Genomic DNA, 20,952 nt, shown 5'->3' with positions numbered 1-20,952 from the left:
CATTCCTGAGGCAGTAAGAAGCTATTGATAGGAAGTGCTTTTTTTTTGCTGACAGTCAAATGCTTCCTATCATTCTACATCTCCATCATTTAAATTCTATATTTATCACAATTAAGCTGAATTTGGCTTCTTGACTGAACACTGTCAGAGTGTTTGGTAGTTACCATTGAGCATGTGGTTCATTTCTTTAATGCCTGCATCATACTAGTTTCTGGATCTTTAAAAGCATTTTTCTTCCCAGTTTTGCCTTCTTTGGGGGGAAACTCCTTTTTCCTTCCTGGCCACTGAAGGCCAGGCTTCTGAGAACAGAGAATTAGTCTTTAATTGTTTTTAACTATTACATATTTCAAGCATGCTGAATTGTATCAGTGGCCCATAGGTGTGACAATTGTCATTTTTGGCTGCTGAAATTAATTTGAGAATTATAAATTCAGGTGTTACTTAGATGTCTAAAGATACATGATCAGATCAGAATTATGTCTTCTTCAGTTTGGTTTCCTAAGTGAACACAGTATATCACAGAATGGGAGGGGTTGGAAGGGACCTCTGGAGATCACCCAGTCCCACGCCCTGCTAGAGCAGGATCCCTTAGAGCAGGTCACACAGAAACACGTCCAGGCAGTCTGGAATGTCTCCAGGGATGGAGACTCCACAACCTCCCTTGACAGCTTGTTCCAGTGCTCTGTCACCCTCACAGAAAAGAAGTACTTTCTCATATTTGGGTTAAATCTCCTGCATACCAGTTTGTGACCATTACCCCTTTTTCTGTCACTGGACACCACTGAGAAGGTGGTGTCCTCCTGACACTTGCCCTTTAGATATTTATAAACATTGATGAGATACCCCCTCAGCCTCCTTTTTTCTAAGCTAGAGAGTCCCATCTCTCTCAGCCTTTCCTCATAGGGCAGATGCTCCGCTCCCTAAATCACCTTAGTGGCCCTGTGCTGGACTCTCTCCAGTACTTCCTTGTCCCTCTTGAACTGGAGAGCCCAGAACTGCACACTGTACTCCAGGTGAGGCCTCACCAGAGCAGAGTAAAGGGGGAGGAGAACCTCCCTCAACCTGCTGGCCGAGGGAGGTTATATACAATACAGTTGTAATTTATTATCCCTTTTAAATCCTTTTAACCCTGATAATTAGTTTTTATCCACGCTGACAGAGTAACAGAGATCCTCAGACAAGAAATTCTCCGATTTCATGAAAACAAGTGATCTAGGAGTGAACAGGGAGCTACGTTAGTGCACAGAGTAAGAAGGTTCTAGCATAAATTCTTAATATATTCATCAACAGCAGAAAGTTTACAGAAAGGAAAATAATGCGAGAAAAAGATAATTTCTGAACCTCTTGAAAATACTAATTTATTATCATTGGAGGTAGAAAAGCAAAATTTGAATACTAGAATTTTGAAACTAAAAAACCGTCTACTCAAATACAGAATCTAGAAGATTAGTTTTAGCAGTAGCTACTTGGAAAGCTGTTAACAATATTAATGTTAAATGATTTTCAGAGTGAGCAGATGTAGTATAAATGGCTTCCATCACACAGATGGAAATGACAGAACAAGTGAGGATTAGAAATGTTATTTTTCTATGCTATTTGTTTATAATCCTGGAGAAATGGAAATGTCACCATGGGATCTTAAATTGAATCAAATTTCATTTATTTCATTAATTCACATCACAAGCTCATGCAGCTGTTAACAGGAGTTTAGGTAAGTGGTGCCCATCTGGCCTTCAAAAGGTCACACTGAATCCATACACCATAATGCATAGGGCAAACTTTGTATCTTTATTCTGACTCACAGCTGACAACCCTATCTGCTAATCCTGGTGAAGCTTCAGTTTGAAATCCAGAACTACTTCTGAGCTTTCATTTTCTTTCCTGCAGATGTGTGGAGCACTGGTGATGTCTTGCTCTTACCATTCCTTTTAAACCAGGGAATGCTTTGTTGCATTACGAGTGAAGTTAGGGATTCATTGCCTTACAATGCAATGAATCGATAAATACCCATTTTAAGAGCATGTTTTATGTAACAAGAGAAAGCTGGGAGTGACCAGAATACTTAGTTTTGCGTGGTAAATACTTAGTAAAAATTTGCTGTAGACACCTCACTTCTTTATTAGGCTAAAAAATTCCTCTGTGTAGAATGATGAAGTTTGTAATTGCTGTATTCACTTCTCATTACTTCCATCTAAAATATGAACAAGAAGTTTGCAAGCGTATTTTTTTTTCTTTCTTGACACTGTTAAGTACAGTTAGAAAATGAAATTCTCATCTTAACTGCAGAGTATGAGAATTTCAATATGTTTTTTCAAAGCAGTTTACCCATACTTTTGTTTCTAGTAGTAACTTGTGCAACTTTTCATCTTATGAGTCAATCCTATAATTAGTATCCTTCTTTGCCAGAGGCATACTTCGTGTTTGTTTTAGGTACAGAATGTCTGCAAGAAATTTAACTTAATCATTACTTTTTAATGTAAGAGCTGGTTAGCTCAATTACACTAGATTAAAGTGAACTTGAAATTCCTAAGTTGCAGAGAAGGGGCTAATCGTTGACCTGTACTGAATAAATACTATTTCCTGTAATTTTTTCTTATGTGTACTTACTAACGTGGCTAGCTCTTTAGCCCAATCTTGCAGTGACTATAAGCAATTTTCTACTCCTTGCGTGGAGTGGGTTTGCAAAGTTCTTATTTAACTTGGCCATTCAGTTGATAATGACTCCAGAGGACTGGAATTACGTGGAAGACTGTGGTGTATTTGAAATTGGATAAGATGTGATAGCCTTATAACATGAGTTGTGCACTAAGGACCTTAGCAGTAATGATTCATAATAAACTAACACCTGATGAGCTAGAAACAGCTTAACAGAAAAAAAGACTTCATGTTTCTACTCATCACTTGCATCCTTCCAGTTGTTGTCCTCTACTTTGCTCACCTTTGATTTGTTAGTGATAGACCCCACACATTGTCACTGTTACTGGTTCACCTGTGCTAAAGGAGTGCACTGCCAGCCTTCCCTTTTCCAGTGGTCCTGTAGTGATCCCATGTTATTTTGGGCAGTGACATGTGCCTTTGAGGTATCCACTATGACTGCTTCTTAAAAAGATTGTCTCTTTGTTACAGCTTTCTTAAATAAAGGTGTTTGTTCACCAGCTTTAATAAAGTTTCAGTGAAGCCCAGTGGTATAATTGTCTGTGCATTCTGCAGAGTGTAATTTATAATTACCATATGTGCATGTGGAAATTAAAGATAGAAGTAATGCACCCTGATTTAGGCATGTAAAAGTTAATGCTGAACACTGAGGTTAACAGCCCAAATTCCCACTGATAAACAGTGAATAGAATTAGGTTCTTCAAGAATTCAGGCAAGCCAGATAAGGTAAGCTTCAATGACTAACACTAAGCAGTCTTTCAAGCCATTTCAGGTTAATTACTTCTCTGAAGATTTCTATTTCTGGCTCTGTTTTAGAAAGAGAGCCTAAGGAGACTAGCTCTGACTTTGTCTTTAGACCTTCAGACTTCTGAAATTAGTGTAATTTAGATGTCAGTATATGGTTAGATGAAAACTGCAAATTTGACATTGAATGAATGCATCTGTCTTCCTGAAACCCGATCTTCTTCTTACCTTTTAAATTAATTTTAATGAGGAAAATCAAGTTTCTAGAGTTTAGATTTTTTCACTCCAGCTAAATAATTGAAAATGTAAATTTAAGAAAATAATTAAAATATTTATCTTATGCTTTGATGAATTTTTGTCTTACATACCAAATCCCTCAATCTAAGAAAACTTGCCAAGGTTAGAATGTGTGGCCTTCAACCACAATGAGATTCCTTGTATATAATCACTCTGGTACAGGTTTTATTTACATTGTTGCATGTGTTACTCCCCCCCAGGACTTTGTCCATTTAAAGCACAGAATAGCCAAAACCTGTGATTCTCTGTCTGACCTTATTTGCTACATGCTATTTTATGTTCCATTCAGAATGTGAGTTACTGATTACCACTGGGCCTTTCTGTGGTTCTACCACTGTAAAGCAGTTGTTACAAGCTTTACAGTTGTTACTAACTTTACCTTTGCAATTAAGTGTGCAATTTATGGTATCTGTTATACACTTAATGAGCTGAAACAAAGGAAGTCAGAATAGTTGAAGGCATCCAAAACCCTTCATCCTTGCCTGATAAACCCAGACTAGGATTCCTCTTTCTTGGCTGTGGATGTCTGTAATGGCCACAGCTATAAGCTGATGGCTCACTCTGTACTTGGTAGGGAGAAATGTTGAAGAGAGGTGCTTAAAACAGATCAGATTAATTGCAGCCTAAAAGAGCCTTTCTCCTCCCTGCCCCCCTGTACTTCTTCCCCCCCGCCCCAGGGCTGTGTAGAGAAAGTTCAGGTGGCTCCCTCAGAAGCAGATGTTTGTTCTGGTCAGATGAATCTTACCAGTAGAGATTAGCTTTTCAAAGATAATTTTTCAGAATGTCTTTTGTATTCTATGACTAATTCCTGTTGACTTCAGTTGAACAGGGGAGATGTTATGTTTCAGATGAGGTAATATAACAAAGCAAGGATCTTGTACACAGCAGTCTTTTGTTCCATATGACTTGACTTTATCCCCACAGCTTTAAGTGGTGAATTAAAAACTGCTTTTTACAAGCTATTATTATTTCTGACTTCAAAGCTACAACTTTTTCATCTATACTATAGTTTTCATGTATGTGCTCACTTGCACAGTAGGTAACTTTCGTTGCAATAAATCATGACATTTACTTTGATATTTGCAGTTTTACAATAATCTGGCAATAAATGTCCAGCTTCTAAAGGTGTTAAGGCTATATGCTGTAAAATTATTAAAATTTTATCCCATTCTTTCAGATTTCTTATCCCAAAAAGGTTCTTAAAACATGCCGATGTTACAAAGTTGAACATTCAAAAGTTGTAAAATACTGGTAGAGTTGGTTATGCAACTTCCAACTTAATTCAGAATCATAATTCAGCCCAGTTTTGTGTATTATGAAACAGTCTTAATTGCATAAACACTGTGTTTTCCACAGTACAGGCATATTTTCCCCTCAATGGGGAAATGAGGAAATGGCCAGAAGTTATGTTTTTAAAATAACAAAAAAAACCCCACCACCACTCCCCCCAAAAACACCCCCCACTGAGAAACAGTTGCATTGCCTGAAGAATTTAACCTGAATTAGTGATATTTTAACATAATTATAAACAGGAAAAAACTAAGTGATGGGCAAGACTGAGTATGGTTTCTTTAATTTTGTTGCAATCCACAAATCTATTTTGTGTGACTGTTGAATATGTGAAGAGGGGTCCTTACTGCTTCTGCTGAAGCTTTACAACTCAGCAAATTCAGTTGGAGAGGAGTAATAGGCTTTTACCCAGCTGTGTGTGTTGTCCTGTGGCTAAGAAAATGTCCATGGAGGTGGCAGAGACAAAAATTGAAGTTCCATCTCATGCTTCTTGGTAAAGGGCTCTTAAGGTTTTACAGAAGGCAGAAACCCCATTGTTACCTGTTCTTTCACAAGTTGCATGAGAAAGGTGTTATAAGCCATACTAATTATTCCTCCCCCCCCCCTTAATTTATGTTTAAAATAATGCATTTTTCTTATCAGGAGAGTTTTAATAAAAGATGAAAACCCCTCTCTGCCACTCTTAATGAAGAAGACAGTTTAGTGTCCTTCCTCAAGTTTCTACATCTATAGGCTGAGCATGGTGACTTAGCACCCTGTTACCTGGTGTGACAGCTGTTTCAGTTTGTAGTCTATGTTTAACATTTTCTTTGCATTGTATAGGAAGTATGTGATCTAATACAGGCCTGTAGTTTCCCAGACAGAGACCTTGGATTTAAACATTACAGGTTTTAGGGCTTAACTTTTACATACTGAAGACCTGTGCTAAAAGATCAAGCTGTTTTTCACTCTTGAAAATGGATACCAAAATATAGTGGCATTAATCTTATATTTGCAATTATGTATAGATAATTCAAAAGCTTATCTGGAAGTTATGTGACTTCCTTATTTTATTTCTCAATTCAGAAATAAACTTTTTAAAATTTAATGTAATAGATTCTTCCACCATCAAATGTACATGTATGCGCACACACACAGACACACATTTTTGCAGGTCTCTTTTTAGTACTGATATTTTATTAGTCACATCCTGGAGTTAGGCTCTTTCTGCATGGAATTTCTAGTAGCTGGAAGAATTTCATTGGCATTTATGCTTTTGCACATTCAATAACAAAAAATATTAGTATATTCATATTCCTTAGGCAGTTATTTTGAATGTTGATTATAGCCCAGGAAACAACAAGGGAAACGTACTAAAATGTTGTTTATTTTTGTATTGCTGTTGGAATATCTAGCTCTCTGGAGCAGATACGTTGTTTGGCCAATTCAAGAATTTCCTTTTTAAGCAAAATAAGCAAATGATCCTGCAAATAATTTGGTGTTCAAATATAGGTCTTGTATCACTCATGTATGTATTTTTTTATTTGAATACACAGTCTTGATTGTCTAAAGCTATTAGAAACTTTGTGACTGAAATTTATTGCAATATGCCATATACCCTGTGATTCTGATGGCAAAGCAACTCTCCTAATCTTCAGAAAGAAGTGAGGTAGCTGAGTACTGTTGTTACCTTCACAAAACATTTTTAAAGCAAGAAAAGAACACAGCTCTTGAAAATTTACTGCATAGGCTGTTAGTGATGATTATCAGTGTTTGTATTGACAAATTTAGGATACAGGCTTGTGGCCATCATGCAAGATTTTGCTCTGCTCCCTGGCTTTTACCATAGCTGAACCAGGACAACGACGAAAAATCATTGGAGTAGAAAGTGAAGAGTTAGGATTTACTTCTCACTGAATCAGAGGGACACAAGAATTACTTTGTGATGGATTTAAAATTCACTGCTTGCTTTACTGGCATTTATATAAACATATATCTGTAGTGCTGTATTCATTTCAATGACTGTGGGTGCATGTGACAATTGCACTTGAAATACTGTGCCAGCTGTGCATAACTGGAAGGGCATGTGTGTTTGCTGCCCAGGTGAGGGTATGAAGTGTCATAGCTACCCTACCAGCCCTTGGTCCTGCCTATCTGCTCGTCCCTGTTACAGGATGAAGTTTTCCACACTTTCATGTTTCAGTTCATACTGAAAATCTACAAGCTCATCACACAGTAGCCATAAGGACTTGTCTGAACCTTTTAGAACAGATCTGCAGCCAGTATGTGTGGGTTTGCCCGTGTTGAAGTATACTTTTTGTTAACAAAAATGAATTACTATATTGGCTACAGACACTTAACTAGTGAATATATAATTAGATTCTGAAGGTTTGATGGTCTTTCTCTTCTCCTTTTAGAAAAGAGGAAATGGCAGTAGATGCCCTCACGAAAATAGTGTGCATTTAGGCAATACAAACTCTTCTTCTGCTTATGTGGGGAATGCCTCATACAAGCATTTTGGAACTGAGAGTGATAACATTTACACAACTAGTAACTGTTATAAACAGTCTTAGTTGACTCAAATACGAGAGCAAGTTGTTTTTATTGGGACTGAATATACAGAACATGAAACAAGTACTTTCTACTTTCATCTTCGGTTGAAAATCATAGCCTGGGTGGGATGGCTGCATTCTGTAGTTGGATTTGAACAACAGAATAACCTAAAATGCTGTGTTCTTATTCTCAGAACATGTCTGGAAAAGAACTGGGTTAAAAGTACAAGTTAGAAGTGGAGAAAAAAGGTTTCTTGCTGTACCTAGCAATCTCATATCTTCTGACACGAGCTTTGTGATACTGATCTAACATGTAAAAAAACCTGAGAAAGAAGGTACTTTTTCTGCAAAAAAAGGAGGACAGCCTCCACTGTCAGATGTGCAGAGTGAGCTGCTAGAAGTAAAAGTCAGAAAGCTAATTGCTGGCAACACCACAGGTCTACTAACAGCAATATAGGCTTTGTGCCACCAGATCATGCCCAGTATTTCTGATTTATGAAGGACAGACATATTGTCTTTTCACACTGATAACCAGTTGTGTTGTAGGGGGAAGAATAATTCAGCAGTGACAGAGGTTTTATCCCACTTTCTCTGAATTTTTGCTGCTTTCAGGGTTTTTTTAGATTATTCCAGTGATCTGAGGGTTTATTGTCATGTAGCAGTATTTTTAAATCAATAGGCAGTTCTCAAGGTAAAAGTTTTGTGTATGAAACAATGTTACTTTTGTCCCTATATGTCAGTTCAATGTGGCTGACTCTGGCAGTACCAAGAATTAATATCTCTTCATTACTTAAAGAAAAGCATGTTGCAGAGGTTGACTACACCTTACGTAGTCATGTGTATCCAATACTGTGGAGCTCGTGTATTTTAAATTCCCATATACAGTGTAATTGTTCTTCCATTTTAAACATAAAAGGCTGTCAGCAGTTGTAGTTTCTGAAAATATGCAGTTTAAGATAAATTATCTTGGAAATGAATAAACTAAATTCCAAAGATTTGAATTTATAAGCACATTTCTTAGAATTTTTGAACAATGGATAAATACTTGAATAGTCATTTTCTCCCTTAGGGCTTTTTGGTAAATTTATTTAAAAAATAATGAAACCAGCAAAATAAAGCAAAGCAAAGGAAAAAAAAAAAATCTTGTAGGGCACTAACTTGGAAGCAAAAGACTTTAAAGTCAGCACTTGGAGTGCATTTGAAAAATGTGGTTTGACACGATCAACTTTTGGGTGTTGGCCATGCACGCAATGGCTGTCCCTTTGCAGATGCTGGGAGTCTCTCTCTCTCTGAGTTTACCACAGTCTCAAACATTAATAAAGTTTCTTACCTCCTACTTGAAAGGCAATCTGCTGCTTTGTAAAGCCTCTGAAATGTACTCAGGACAACTTACTTTCCCTTGATGTTAATGCTCAGTAGTATCTATTACTCATGTATTATATATATATACACACACATATAGAATAGATATAGTATCTGAATTATATATGCACATATAATGTTTATACATAATACATTCTTTTTCTTGTTAGGGTCTAGGCAAAGGTGTTACCTTTGTACTTTTAAATGAACATAAACATCTTTTTCAGAATGAAGGATTTTTAAGACAAGACCCATTACTTTATATTTTCCATGGATCAAGCACACACACAGAGATAGCCACTGAGTTCAGCTGACAGGCAGTAACTTGTTAAATTACTGTAACTTGAGGGTATGTCTGAGCCCTTAATTCTTGTCGAATTAAGGTTGATGCCACTTACTTGGACCAATCAACATAAAGGTAGTGGATAAATACTTTTTATAATAGGCTCCTTTCCCTGCTCTTGACAAGAAATACTGATATTGTGGGAATTTCATATTTTTAATTTACTTTTGTGTCTTATTTTCAATCCTGAATATAAAAGATGGTTCTCTGTACCTAGTTACCATGTTATTGCTAAGTGGAGTTTAGATTAGCTTTGTTTTATAGAGTAAACCCTCTTCATGTTAGCAGTACACAGTAAGAAAGAAAACCCAAACATGATCCACATCTTATCCTCCTCAACTTTAGTTATTATATTATTTATTATGTCCATGGGACAAACATAAAATGTTGCAAGTTCTGTTTTCACATTGTTAATCTACCACAGAAAGGTTTCCTTTAGGCATTCTGATTCCAGTAGTGACTGTAACTAATCATGGTTCTGAGAAAATAAACATGAAATAAGTGATAAAGGAAGTTTTCTTACATTTTGTCCTGTTCTGGTTGTTCAGTATAATAAGCTGAAAACTCAGCTATTCTGTTTATTGGCAGAAGTTACAGTGTTACAGCTGGGATTCATATGTTCTGTATTAGCTGAGTGACTGCTATTTATCCATATTGGATTAACAGAAACTTTACTTGCTTTTGAGAACCACACCTTTGCCTATCCTGACATTGTGAGGTAGTGTTGGTTAATTAAGGGAAGAACTGCTCAAAGTTATGCAGGAGGCAGCTTGGTATTTGGGGTAGTTCTTCTTTAGCAGGAGCACACTTCCAGAATATGTTGGAACTAAGAAAATCTATTTCTTAAATAAAATACATCTCTTTTTATGTTTATGATACATAATATGTATGTGCTTTCCAAAATCCAAAACCATTGTGCACCTCCTCCCTCCTTTCCTAATATATAACGTCAAATTCACAAAGCGTTAAATTACATATTTAAATTTAATAATGTAATCATATAATAAATGTAAGTACAAGGTTAAAGTTCAGAATGCACCTCCTTGCTTTACTGAAACGGGAGCATTAAGTCTGTGAGCCTGAAAAGAAAGGGTTTATGAAAATGCATACATATCTGAGTAACACTGAAAGCAGAGTTCAGCAATGCCCAACGGGCCCCTTGTACAATAGCAATCCACTTCTGAAATGTTGGGAAGATGCAGGGAAGATCACTATCATTATAATTAGAGCTACACTACAATGGACTGCTCACAGTAGCTATTCCAAAAAGTTCTTTGAAGGTGAAGATGAGTGGTAGGCATTCTCAGGAATAGAAAATTGCTTTCTCAAAAAGAAGCACAAAACAAGCAACCAAATGAAAGAAATTGTAAATAACTAGATGGCTTGAACAAATTTAATTTTTTGCCATCCCAGCTTAAAGTAAAAGGGCTGTATTTCCAGTTTGGATGTGGCTAATGAGTGCTATGTAGTTTATAATTTCCCAGAAAATGTAATATGTCATCATGCTTGCAAATAGGTACATTTTGTGAGCAAATGAAGACAGACAAAGCTCTAGTAGCTCCACCTCTAATGCTCTTGTTCTGGTTTTGCTTTCAAAATTAACTGTTCTTTTTTCTACTAATGAAGGCCTAATTTCTAAGAGCTGTTTAGTACTTTTAGTAGGTACATTGATAGAGGTATTGATATAGGTACATATATATGAAAAATATTTTAAGATACTCTGATTATTATTTTTTTTTGGTCTTGTTTTTAAATCCTCTTCCAGGCTGTATTTAACCTTCTGAAGACTAGATCAATCAGTTCACTAAAACTGAAAACCTGAAATCAAAGCATGGTCCTCCTTGTTTTCACACCAAAGCCAGCACACATTGCTGTATAGAGAGGTTTTTTTATATTTAGTTTTGCAGCTTCTCACAGAGTTGTGTCCTGGAACTTTACATACCATGCAGAAATTTCTGCAGCCTGTTAAAACTGTTAAAGCTACAGCTGCAAGTATCCTAGAAACTGAGTGAAAAGTTTTCTCTGTGGGAGACTGCAGTGGTGCTGCCAAGAGCACTGAAGATGTGACAAAAAGATTACAACACTGGCTGCTTTTTCTTTTAAATAACAATGAGGATCTGGAAAACAGGTCATAGAACTTAGCTTTATAAGTAATAGGAATTATAGAAGAACATAAAGACAGGTAATAATTACTTTTAGAACCAAAGTACCCAAGACCCTGAGTTGGAATTTTATTCTGTTATCTGGAACACAACTAATAGATGGGCCATCTGCTTTGATAATGAAAATGATAACATTTTAGTGCAAGGACAGTTTAAAAATGTATTTCCAGTTCATGTAGGAGATATTAGCCACTTTATTGACAAGTTTTGTAATCTGTTGTATCTTAATAATTCAGAATCACAGAATTGTTGAGGTAGGAAGGGACCTATGGCAATAATCTGGTTCAACCCCCCTGCTCAAGCAGAGTCATCTAGAGCTGGTTGCTCAGGACCATATCCATGTGACTTTTAAGCATCTCTAAGGAGGGAGTTTCCATAATAACTTGGGTCAATCTGTGCCACTGCTGGGTCACCCTTACAGTTAGAAAAAGTGTTTCCTGATGTTCAGAGAGAACCTCTGTGTTTCAGTTTGTGCCCATTTCCTCCAGTCCACTGAAGAGAGCCTGGCTCTGTCATCTTTGCACCCTCCCTTCAAGGTTTTACATGCACTTCTGAGATGGGCTCTTGAGCCTTCTCCAGGCTGAGCAGTCCCAGCTCTCTCAGCCTGTCATCATAGGAGAGACACTCCAGTTCCTCAGTCTTTTTTGTGATCCTTTGCTGGACACTCTCCACTAGCTCCACTCTGTCTAATTTGCCACCAAGTTAAAGGATATTAAAAAGTCTGCTACAAATTTAGTCTCCACACTTTTGATGTGACAGTGGAACGTAACAGTACAAATGAAAGGCAAATAGTAATATTCAAGCAGATGTAAATGCAGTAGCTCTTGTTTTTCTTCACAATGAAATCAGGAAATTATCAACTAAACCTTTTCTCTCTGAATTAAAGCTGTGAACTGATCTCTCCACTTTTTTGTGTTTCTCTATTAGCCAGCAACTACATGATACTATAATCCATAAATAATTCATTTATTATTATGGATTCTTTGTTTCCCAGAAGTTAATATTTTCTTTGTTGTAAGAGGTCTGAAGACAGCATTGGAGATAATAAAGTTGGTGTTCAAATACCTAGCTTTTTGGCAATCTGCCCACTGTAACAAAGCAATATGGTGTTGTAAACACTTTGCTGCCCATGTTTGTTGTGTGTAGAGGAAATTCCATCATTCTTTGAGAAAAATGTCCTGAATAATACAATTCCATTGATTGCACTAAGCTTTTATTATGTTTCGGTTAGGATATTAGAAGATTGTATGTATGTACAGTTTGATTAGTGATTTTAATATGATCTGGAGACATCTCTCAATTTGAACTGAGGACTGCACAGACCATTTGTAGTCTTTAGGTTTTAGCCAAAGATTTTCAGGGGGAAATAGGCACATTTGACTTATTTTTATAAGTTAACAAAATATGGTTTGTGGTTTTGTAAAAAATTTGCTGTCAGAGACATACTTGATGTTTTGTTCCTTTTCTCATAAAATACTGTTGAATTGATGTGAACTTCAAAGTAGATTGAAACAGATGAGCTTTTATAATTCATAAGTTGTTAAAAAAGAATCGTATAACAAAAATAAAGAGTGTCCAGAGAAGAAGAACAAAGCTGGTGAAGGGTCTAGAGGACAGGTTTCATGAGGAGTGTCTGAGGGAACTGGAGCTGTTTAGTCTGGAGAAAAGGAGGTTGAAGGGAGACCTTAGCACTCTCTACAACTACCTGAAAGGAGGTTGTAGTGAGGTGGGGGTTGGTCTCTTCTGCCAAGTAACAAGAGACAAAACAAGAGGAAATGGACTCAAGTTGTGCCAAGGGAGGTTTAGATTGGATATTAGGAAAAATTTCTTCCCTGAAAGAGTTGTCAGGCACTGGAACAGGCTGCCCAGGGAGGTGGTGGAACCATGGATGTATTTAAAAAGACATGAAGATACGGTGCTTAGGGACAAGGTTTAGTGATGGAGTTCTTAGCATTAGGTTAACAGTTTGACTTGATGATGTTAAGGGTCTTTTCCAGCCTAAATGATTCTATGAATCAATTTTTTTAAGCCATTCATAATTGAAGATAGTTTCAATAGATGTAGTTAAACTTTTTCATTTTCCACAAAAAAACCTAACAATATTTATCAAAGCTAGAAACATTGTTTAACTTTTTACTACTACGGATATAAAGTAAATTACTGAACTTTGGCTAGAGGTGTTCTCTATATTTAAAAGCATCATTAAATACTAATAAAATAAAATAAAATAAATAAATGGAAAGCACAGTCGAAGTCCTAGGTTTGATCCCAGAAATGACCGTGGTCATGCAACTGAGCAAAATGGTACCTTTCACAGCATCTGAACTTCTGTGGGTGTCTCAGTTCTCAGAAAGTTTCCTCATTAAAGGAAGTTCATGTATTTGTGACTCCCTCTAGTGGAAAGCTTTCTCAACTATACACCAGGAAATGTTCTCCATATTAGTATCACCTGACGTTGAAAACTAAGAGGTCTTTGTTTTCATGGTGAAGATCTGATTCCATTCTTGTGGACAGTCAGAATGCATTTCCGTGCATCTCCACTCATTTTACAATATATTTTTTAAGTCTTTTATCATAATGTGGTTGCTGATGAATCGTATCTATTTACATGTACAACTAATGGTTATAATGGAGCATCCTTTTTGTTTGGTTGGTTTTTTTCTGTGCAACAAACCCCTTCTGCTTCCCAGACTTTCATTTACATGATCATATATTACTGTGAAATGTTTACAGTTTGCCTTCATCCTTGCTTCATTTCAGGTACCACCAGAGTAAACCTTGTGAAGATCCCCTCAACTGCCTCCAGTCCTCGAGACACAGCTCTAGCAGCTGTCATATGCAGTGCCCTGGCAACAGTGCTCTTGGCTCTTCTTATTCTTTGTGTTATCTATTGTAAGAGGCAGTTTATGGAGAAGAAACCAACCTGTAAGTTTCCAGTTATTACTGTTTCTTTTCAATATTCATGCACCAATATGAGTTTGTCAGATCTCATTGTAGATAAGTAAATGACATTTCTGCAGCATTCAAGCAAGTTTAGCATTGAGATTAACAAGTTAGCAGAAGCCCAAGACTGATATCCACACGTTTGCCAGCTCAGTGTGGATGTTCTACAGGGGAAATGCTGTGCAGATGTCCAGAAATAAGCCAGTTGTATTAGTTCTGTGCCATACTCTGTTAGATGGTGTACAGATACATGTGGACCATTTGGAATCCAAACATGTGGATCCTTTTGGGTTGTAATCAGAGGTGCAGTGCTGAAGTGGAAATACCAGCTTGGAGGATCTGTGCATCACTTGCCATTGTGAAACAACTTAGTTTGTCAAGATAATGAGTGTGGGAAGTGTAGACAGCAGATATATTGATAACAATTTTGGGGTTATGGGCATATTCAAGATGAATTAAATGCTTAAACCAGTTAGATTTGTAAATATAAAGTAAAATCCGTAACAGCTCATGAATGTAATTCACAGATTGTTTATAATAAGAAGAAGAAAAAAATCTGCCCCTTAATTTAAATTAAGAGGCAAATCAAAAGCACTCTAGTTCCTATTAATAATTTTAAAAACATTTATTTAAATATGTTTATAGCATCTAATGAACACTGGCTGTCAAACAAGAATTAGAACTAGGAAGAATATATGTTATTACTGCCTTACAGTACACGCAGAAATAAAAGGAGTAAGAGAGACATTGTAAGAATTTTTCCTAGCCTAGCAGATGCTTTACAATCTGTCTTAAGTTCAGACATAGTGAATTCAAACTTCAGTCAGTGAAATTTAACACCTCGTTCATCTTGGCCTACAATTATACAGATTAAAGGAATTCTGCTGTTAATGTAAAGCTCTTTAAGATAACTTCAGTGGCTGAAAGCTGAATGTGGAAAGTTTCAGATGGGAATTGCTGAGAATCATTAAACACTGAGGAAATGTAACAGTGAATAGGATATTCTCTCAAATCATCAGCAAAATAAGAGCAGATGTCTTCCTAGAAGAGACTGTAGTTGAACCATCTGTTCTAGGGCTTGTTGCACAGTCTGTGGCTTTCATTATATGAAACCACATGATCATTGTGGATCTTTCAGTTGGAAAATGTATGGAAATATTGTACAGGATGGCATTTAAGTATTCTGTGAAGACAGGGGGCTCTGAACAGGAAATAGAATATAATTTGCTAATATGTATTTTTATTCACTTTGTCCAAAGGGTCTCTGAGATCACAAGACATTCACTACAATGGCTCTGAATTGTCATGTTTTGATAGACCACAGCTAAATGAATATGACCACAGAACTTGTTGCCAGTGCCAGAGAAGCACAACCCGGACGTGTGGTATGTTAGGCCTACTTGTGACATTATGACATGATGAACATTTATCTAACACTTCAGTTGAGACATTTAACTTCAACTACAGTACTAACATTGTCAAGCCACCCTGCGTCCTGGCCTAGTTTCTCAATAAGCACAGTAGAATTACTAAGTAGCTATTTGGTTATGATTTTTTAAATGTTTTCTTTCTAATGACCTTCACTTAAAAAATAGCTTTAAATGTCTATCTCATTTATTTCTGATAAAAATAGCTCTGTATCTAGCTTTAAGACATTAACTGGTGTGATGGATTTACAGACAGTATCTAAGAACATGATGTGAGCTCTGAAGGACATTAAAAATCTGATCAATTTATTTGTTGAGATTTTGGGAAGTAGTAAAAGAACAGATGCATTTATGATGTTAATAAATGTATAATTTAATACAAGAGCACAGGCTTAAATACCATCCTAACATGTTAACTGAGAATGTGGTACTTCCTCTCACACATACCTAATTGAAAAGTAAATGGAGATAAACAGTAGATATTCATGACTGGCGTCTCTGCGACAGGCTTGGCTTTTATAAGTAGTTCTGCTTTAAAGTAATGAATTATTTTTTCAATACAAAAATCTCTTTCCTTAATCCATATCTCCAGAAGTCCCTTCCAACCCTTACCTTTCTATATATTATAATCTAACAGACAAACTAATACTGATGTTTGAAATAATACAGTGACTAAGTTTTTATAGAGCTTTAACACTTAACATTATCAAATCAATTTTCATTCCTTAGGACCAGTTCACTTGATTCCATCACTGTGCTGTGATGAAACCTGTAGCATGGAGCATAGCAGTCACAGTTGTGCTTTCCACTCACAGACTACACTTAATGAAAGGTAACTTTTTAAAAAAATGTTTACAGGAATTGTTTGGAGCGGGGTGAGGGATTTTGATGACCTGCAGCCATATACTCCTGTTTTTTGCAAAAACAGGTTAATGGTGAAAAATCAATTTTAACTATTACTTAATAAATGTTGACATGAGATATCAGTTTCTCTGATGAAGAAGTAGCTTATTTCTCTCACAAGCAGATAGTCTTATTCTGTGGTACTTTAGAAGCTTTAGTGGACCCCTCTTCTGCTTTTTTTTAGAAGCACTTAATGACTGTGAGATTTGAAATATTTGGTATTTCTTAATTTCTACCAGAGTGTAACCTTTAGTTTCTCCTGATCAGCTGGATATAAATACTGTAGTAGGGTGGTTACTTCTACAGCAGTGCCATGAGCTAAATATATAAAATTTATGGTGTCATTCTGAGCTTCCTGGATAAAGATTTTAACACAGGATGTATTTATTGCTTTAGCTAGAATTGTTTTCCATATAAGGTTTAAACTGGTCTCTAGCTGTTTTGTTTTTATGGCCAAATGTAGAAAAAAATATAGAGGCTGCTTCTTGCTAGGTGTTGTTTATGCAAGGTGACTTTGTGACCTAAGTGCAAGATACAAAATGCCTACATTTTCTATAATAACTGCTTTAAATACCAGCAAGCCTAAGTCATCCTTTTATACCACCAAGGCTGACAAATTGAGAGTTTTGTACTTTGTGAGGGATCATTTGGTTAAGACTTTAAAAATAAATGTCATGTCCATGCTATGTGGACATCAAAGCTCCTGTGGTTCCTTCCAGTAGAAATTGAGTTTGCTTCCATTTCCTTTGCCAAAATAATATATTTCCTTCAATTGTGGTGCAATGTCCTGACTTTTGGCCTCATCTATAAAAATGCTTTGTGTGTATATCAAAGCTATTAACGCATCATGCTTTGGAAATTAGTAAGGCTACTTAAAATCTGTTCTAGGCAATTTTAATTATTACTGTGTATCAGGCTTAATATAGCCCTTGTGGCTTTACAAATCTGTATACAGTTTTTGGAAATTAAATGTATTGGTAAATCTTTGTTTTCTGAATACTTATTTTGGTATCCTGTAGTAAAAACCTTACTGGGCTTTCGACAGAGACAGGCATGTATAGGTCACTCAGACATGTCAGTATCATTGTGCACTTTAAACATATTTGAGGTAGAAAATAATGGGTTTCTGCTTCCACTTCCTTCCCTTCTATGTAAAATAAAAATAATCCTTGTGAGAATTAAAAATCATCGCCCTACATTAATAGACTGTCCTTTCCACATAAAAGAGTAAATGTATGTTCAGTGTGAAATCACACAGACAGGAGTCTCAGGTAGTCTTGTCTATCTCCTTTTCCCAGTCTGAACCCACTACATCTTTTGATTCCATTAGGTATTTGTCTGGCCTGTTTTGTTATTTTTTAAAACTAGTGTTGGAGATACCCGTCTTCCCAAACATGTCTTGCTGCAATTTAAGCTTGTTATATCTTGTTTTAAATACCCCCGCCCACCCCCTCATTGAGAACAAATAAATTCCTTCCTCTTTGCAAGTCTTTGTATCTGAGCAGTTCTACAGTATCTTTTTATCCTATTTGATCATATTTCTATTTTTTCGACTTACATAACCCCAACTGCAGTTCATGTTCTCTAAAACCCTGAATTCACAGTGTGAAGGGCCCCAGGCATCCTCTTGGCCTTTAGAAGTGTCATCCAGAGCTTTCTTCATTTCCAGATGAGAAGCAAACTGTATTCCTTTTCAAAAGCATTGTTTGTGCATGGTGCCTCTGGAGTATTAACTTGATATAACCCTGTCAAACTTTCATGAAATACCTATGGTTATTAATGACAATAATTGCAATACTGGTAATATTTTCTGGAATGCTTTTGAAACAATTTTTTAAACTTCTTTTGCAGGGCTTCTGATTCTGTTGGAGAAATGATTCCTGCTTTCCTTGGTTCTCTTTCACACTCTGCCTGTGGAGACATTTCAGATGCTTGGCCTCTTATGCAAAACTCAGCTTGTTGTGACAGCATTTCTTTCTGTGAATCATACTCAGAACTGGCTGGAGGGTCTGAAAAATCCTGCAGTCCTGAGACTGAAAATGCAGCCAATATTGAGTCGGATAATAACCAGGATCTAAATGAAATACTTATTTCAGCTAAGTCTCTTGAGGAAAACTTTGCAAAGTCATTTGAAATCTCCAAGCATAGAACATGCATAGAAGTTTCATCACTTCAGAACTCAGCAGCTGCTGAAACCTGGCCAAAGACAATGAGTAATGGAACAGCAAATGACTCTACAGACTGATAAAGAGGTAAAAAAACATAACTACAAAGGAGTGAGAATGAGTACTCAAGGCACATAGAGCTAGGTAAAAATAGAATTGTAAAAAAGTTACAGGGTTATATTTCTCCAAAGGTTACACTTAGCTGTTGGCTGAAATAAATTAAAACTCTACAAGAGATCCAACCATTTCACACTTTTAAATTACTGGCTGGAGTTGTAAAATGTATTTACTTGAACTTTAATGCTGAGACAATGTGAAACAGAATACAGGGGTAAATGACACACCAGTCAGCTTTTATCAGGGTGGGGTTTTTTCATTAAATTTCAGGGGGAAAAAATCAGTGTGATAGCCTTGTGACCAAACTATTATGTGAGGCTAGTCCTTGTTTATGAGGGAAGAACTGAGGACTTTGCTTATTGTAAACAGAGCATAAAATATATGCAAGTGTTCATCCAAAAATATTTACCAAGCCTTTTCTATGAAGGTACTACAGCAGTAACAGAAGCAGGCGAGAGAATCTCAAACACTTTGTAATGCTATTCATATTCCCATGCCATCAGAGAAAACACTCCATAAATTAGCCCATAAAATATAATCTATAAAAGCTCAGTGTTCTCATTCTCAGACAAAATGCAGGTCTGAGGTCAAAATGAGAAAAGGTGATAAAAAAAATCTTTACTGCATAACAATATAACCAACACAAGAAGTCACCCTGCTACTGCTTCATCAATTTATCTTTTTAAATAGTAGCCACGCTCTGTATTATTTAAATGGCATTTTCTCCCATTGGAAGTAACTTGGAGCAACTAGTAGCTGTGAAGGATCCCAAAGTATGGCATGTGCTCTGGTGTTGTTACTCAGGGGTTGTGCAGGCTGTGGCTGGAAAGCTGAAATAGTCTCCTGTGCATGTACACAGAGGCAGGAACAGAAGCTATTGCCACTAACATTAACGTATTTAAGAAAATTATGCTATATGTAATTATGAAAATTTTGGGTCATCTCCAGAAGTAAAACTGCCTTCCTTTGATCCTCTTTCATTTGGTTTGCATGCCACTTTTATATTGTTCTTAAACAAGAAGTAGAAAAAGAATTTAGTTTTGAAAAAAAAAAAAAAAAGGCATATTCTGAAAGCGTGTGTGTGCAATAGTTAATTCTCTGTAAATCAGGCCTTAATTCTTTAGGTGATGTTTTCAAGAGGAGGAAAGGGAGGTAAACAAACCACTAAGTTTTTTGTGATTGACTTCAGTGGAACTTGTTAATCAGCCTGAAAATCTACTGCTGTCACTGAAAATATCAACCTTATCTAGGTCATAGAATAATCATAGAATGTGTGGGGTTGGAAGGGACCTTTGAAAGTCATCTAGTCCAGCCCCCCCTGCAGTTCATAGGGCCTGCTGGCCACACTTCTTTTGATGCAGCCCAGGAATTGTTCTCAATTTATTATTTGCAGTATATAGTTCTGTCTGTAACAGTGTCTAGCACTAACCACCCATATGTCAGGTAGCCACTGTCATTTTGGTATATGCCAAATATCCTTAGGTCTTAGTCATATTGTCTAGGCATATATATGAAGGGACAATCACATGACTATGGCTGCAGATCTTGACACTGCCAGTTTTTCAGTGCTTATCAATAGAACTTCTACGCATTCTAGATGTTTTAAGGGAATATATTTCCATATTAACAAGATTTTTAAATTCAAGTTTGTGGGGTTTTTTCCCCACTAAACCATGTATCAACTTCAGAGGTATGTGATTAATATTATTTAGAGTTTTTATAGATGAAAGGAACCACAGAACTTCCAAATATCACTATAAGACTTAACTTAAATTTCAGCATATTTTCTTACTGATTCATATCTCTATGTAGACATCTTTTCTGACATTTCAAAATCCTGTACTCTGATGGTTTTGTACCATCATGTAGTACTACTGAGATTTGTGTATCCTTCTGAATAAGCAGAATGGTTTGGATGGGTTAGCTGCTTCATTTTTTTTTTTAGTTCAGTAGGCTGTACTGATTCATTTTAGACAATTTCTCCATATTCAGACTCTACATTGCATCATTACA

General features: G+C 36.4%; 1 protein-coding gene across 1 annotated transcript in view; it reads left to right on the top strand.

The window, feature by feature from the left end:
- The window catches only part of TNFRSF19 (tumor necrosis factor receptor superfamily, member 19), a 45,072-nt gene extending 26,159 nt beyond the window's left edge, over positions 1 to 18,913 (top strand). Inside the window, exons 5-8 of the mRNA XM_010001897.1 lie at positions 14,145 to 14,309; positions 15,587 to 15,712; positions 16,484 to 16,586; positions 18,509 to 18,913. Of these exons, the coding sequence (XP_010000199.1) occupies positions 14,145 to 14,309; positions 15,587 to 15,712; positions 16,484 to 16,586; positions 18,509 to 18,902 (788 nt within the window). The 3' untranslated portion in view covers positions 18,903 to 18,913. The remainder of the gene's footprint in view (positions 1 to 14,144; positions 14,310 to 15,586; positions 15,713 to 16,483; positions 16,587 to 18,508) is intronic.
- The last annotated feature ends 2,039 nt before the right edge of the window (positions 18,914 to 20,952 follow it).

Source organism: Chaetura pelagica, unplaced genomic scaffold (assembly GCF_000747805.2).
Source record: "Chaetura pelagica isolate M959 unplaced genomic scaffold, ChaPel_1.0 scaffold247, whole genome shotgun sequence".
Classification (NCBI taxonomy): domain Eukaryota; kingdom Metazoa; phylum Chordata; class Aves; order Apodiformes; family Apodidae; genus Chaetura; species Chaetura pelagica.
The sequence above is the reverse complement of the archived record's forward strand: the minus strand, read 5'-3'. Positions and strand labels throughout refer to the sequence as shown.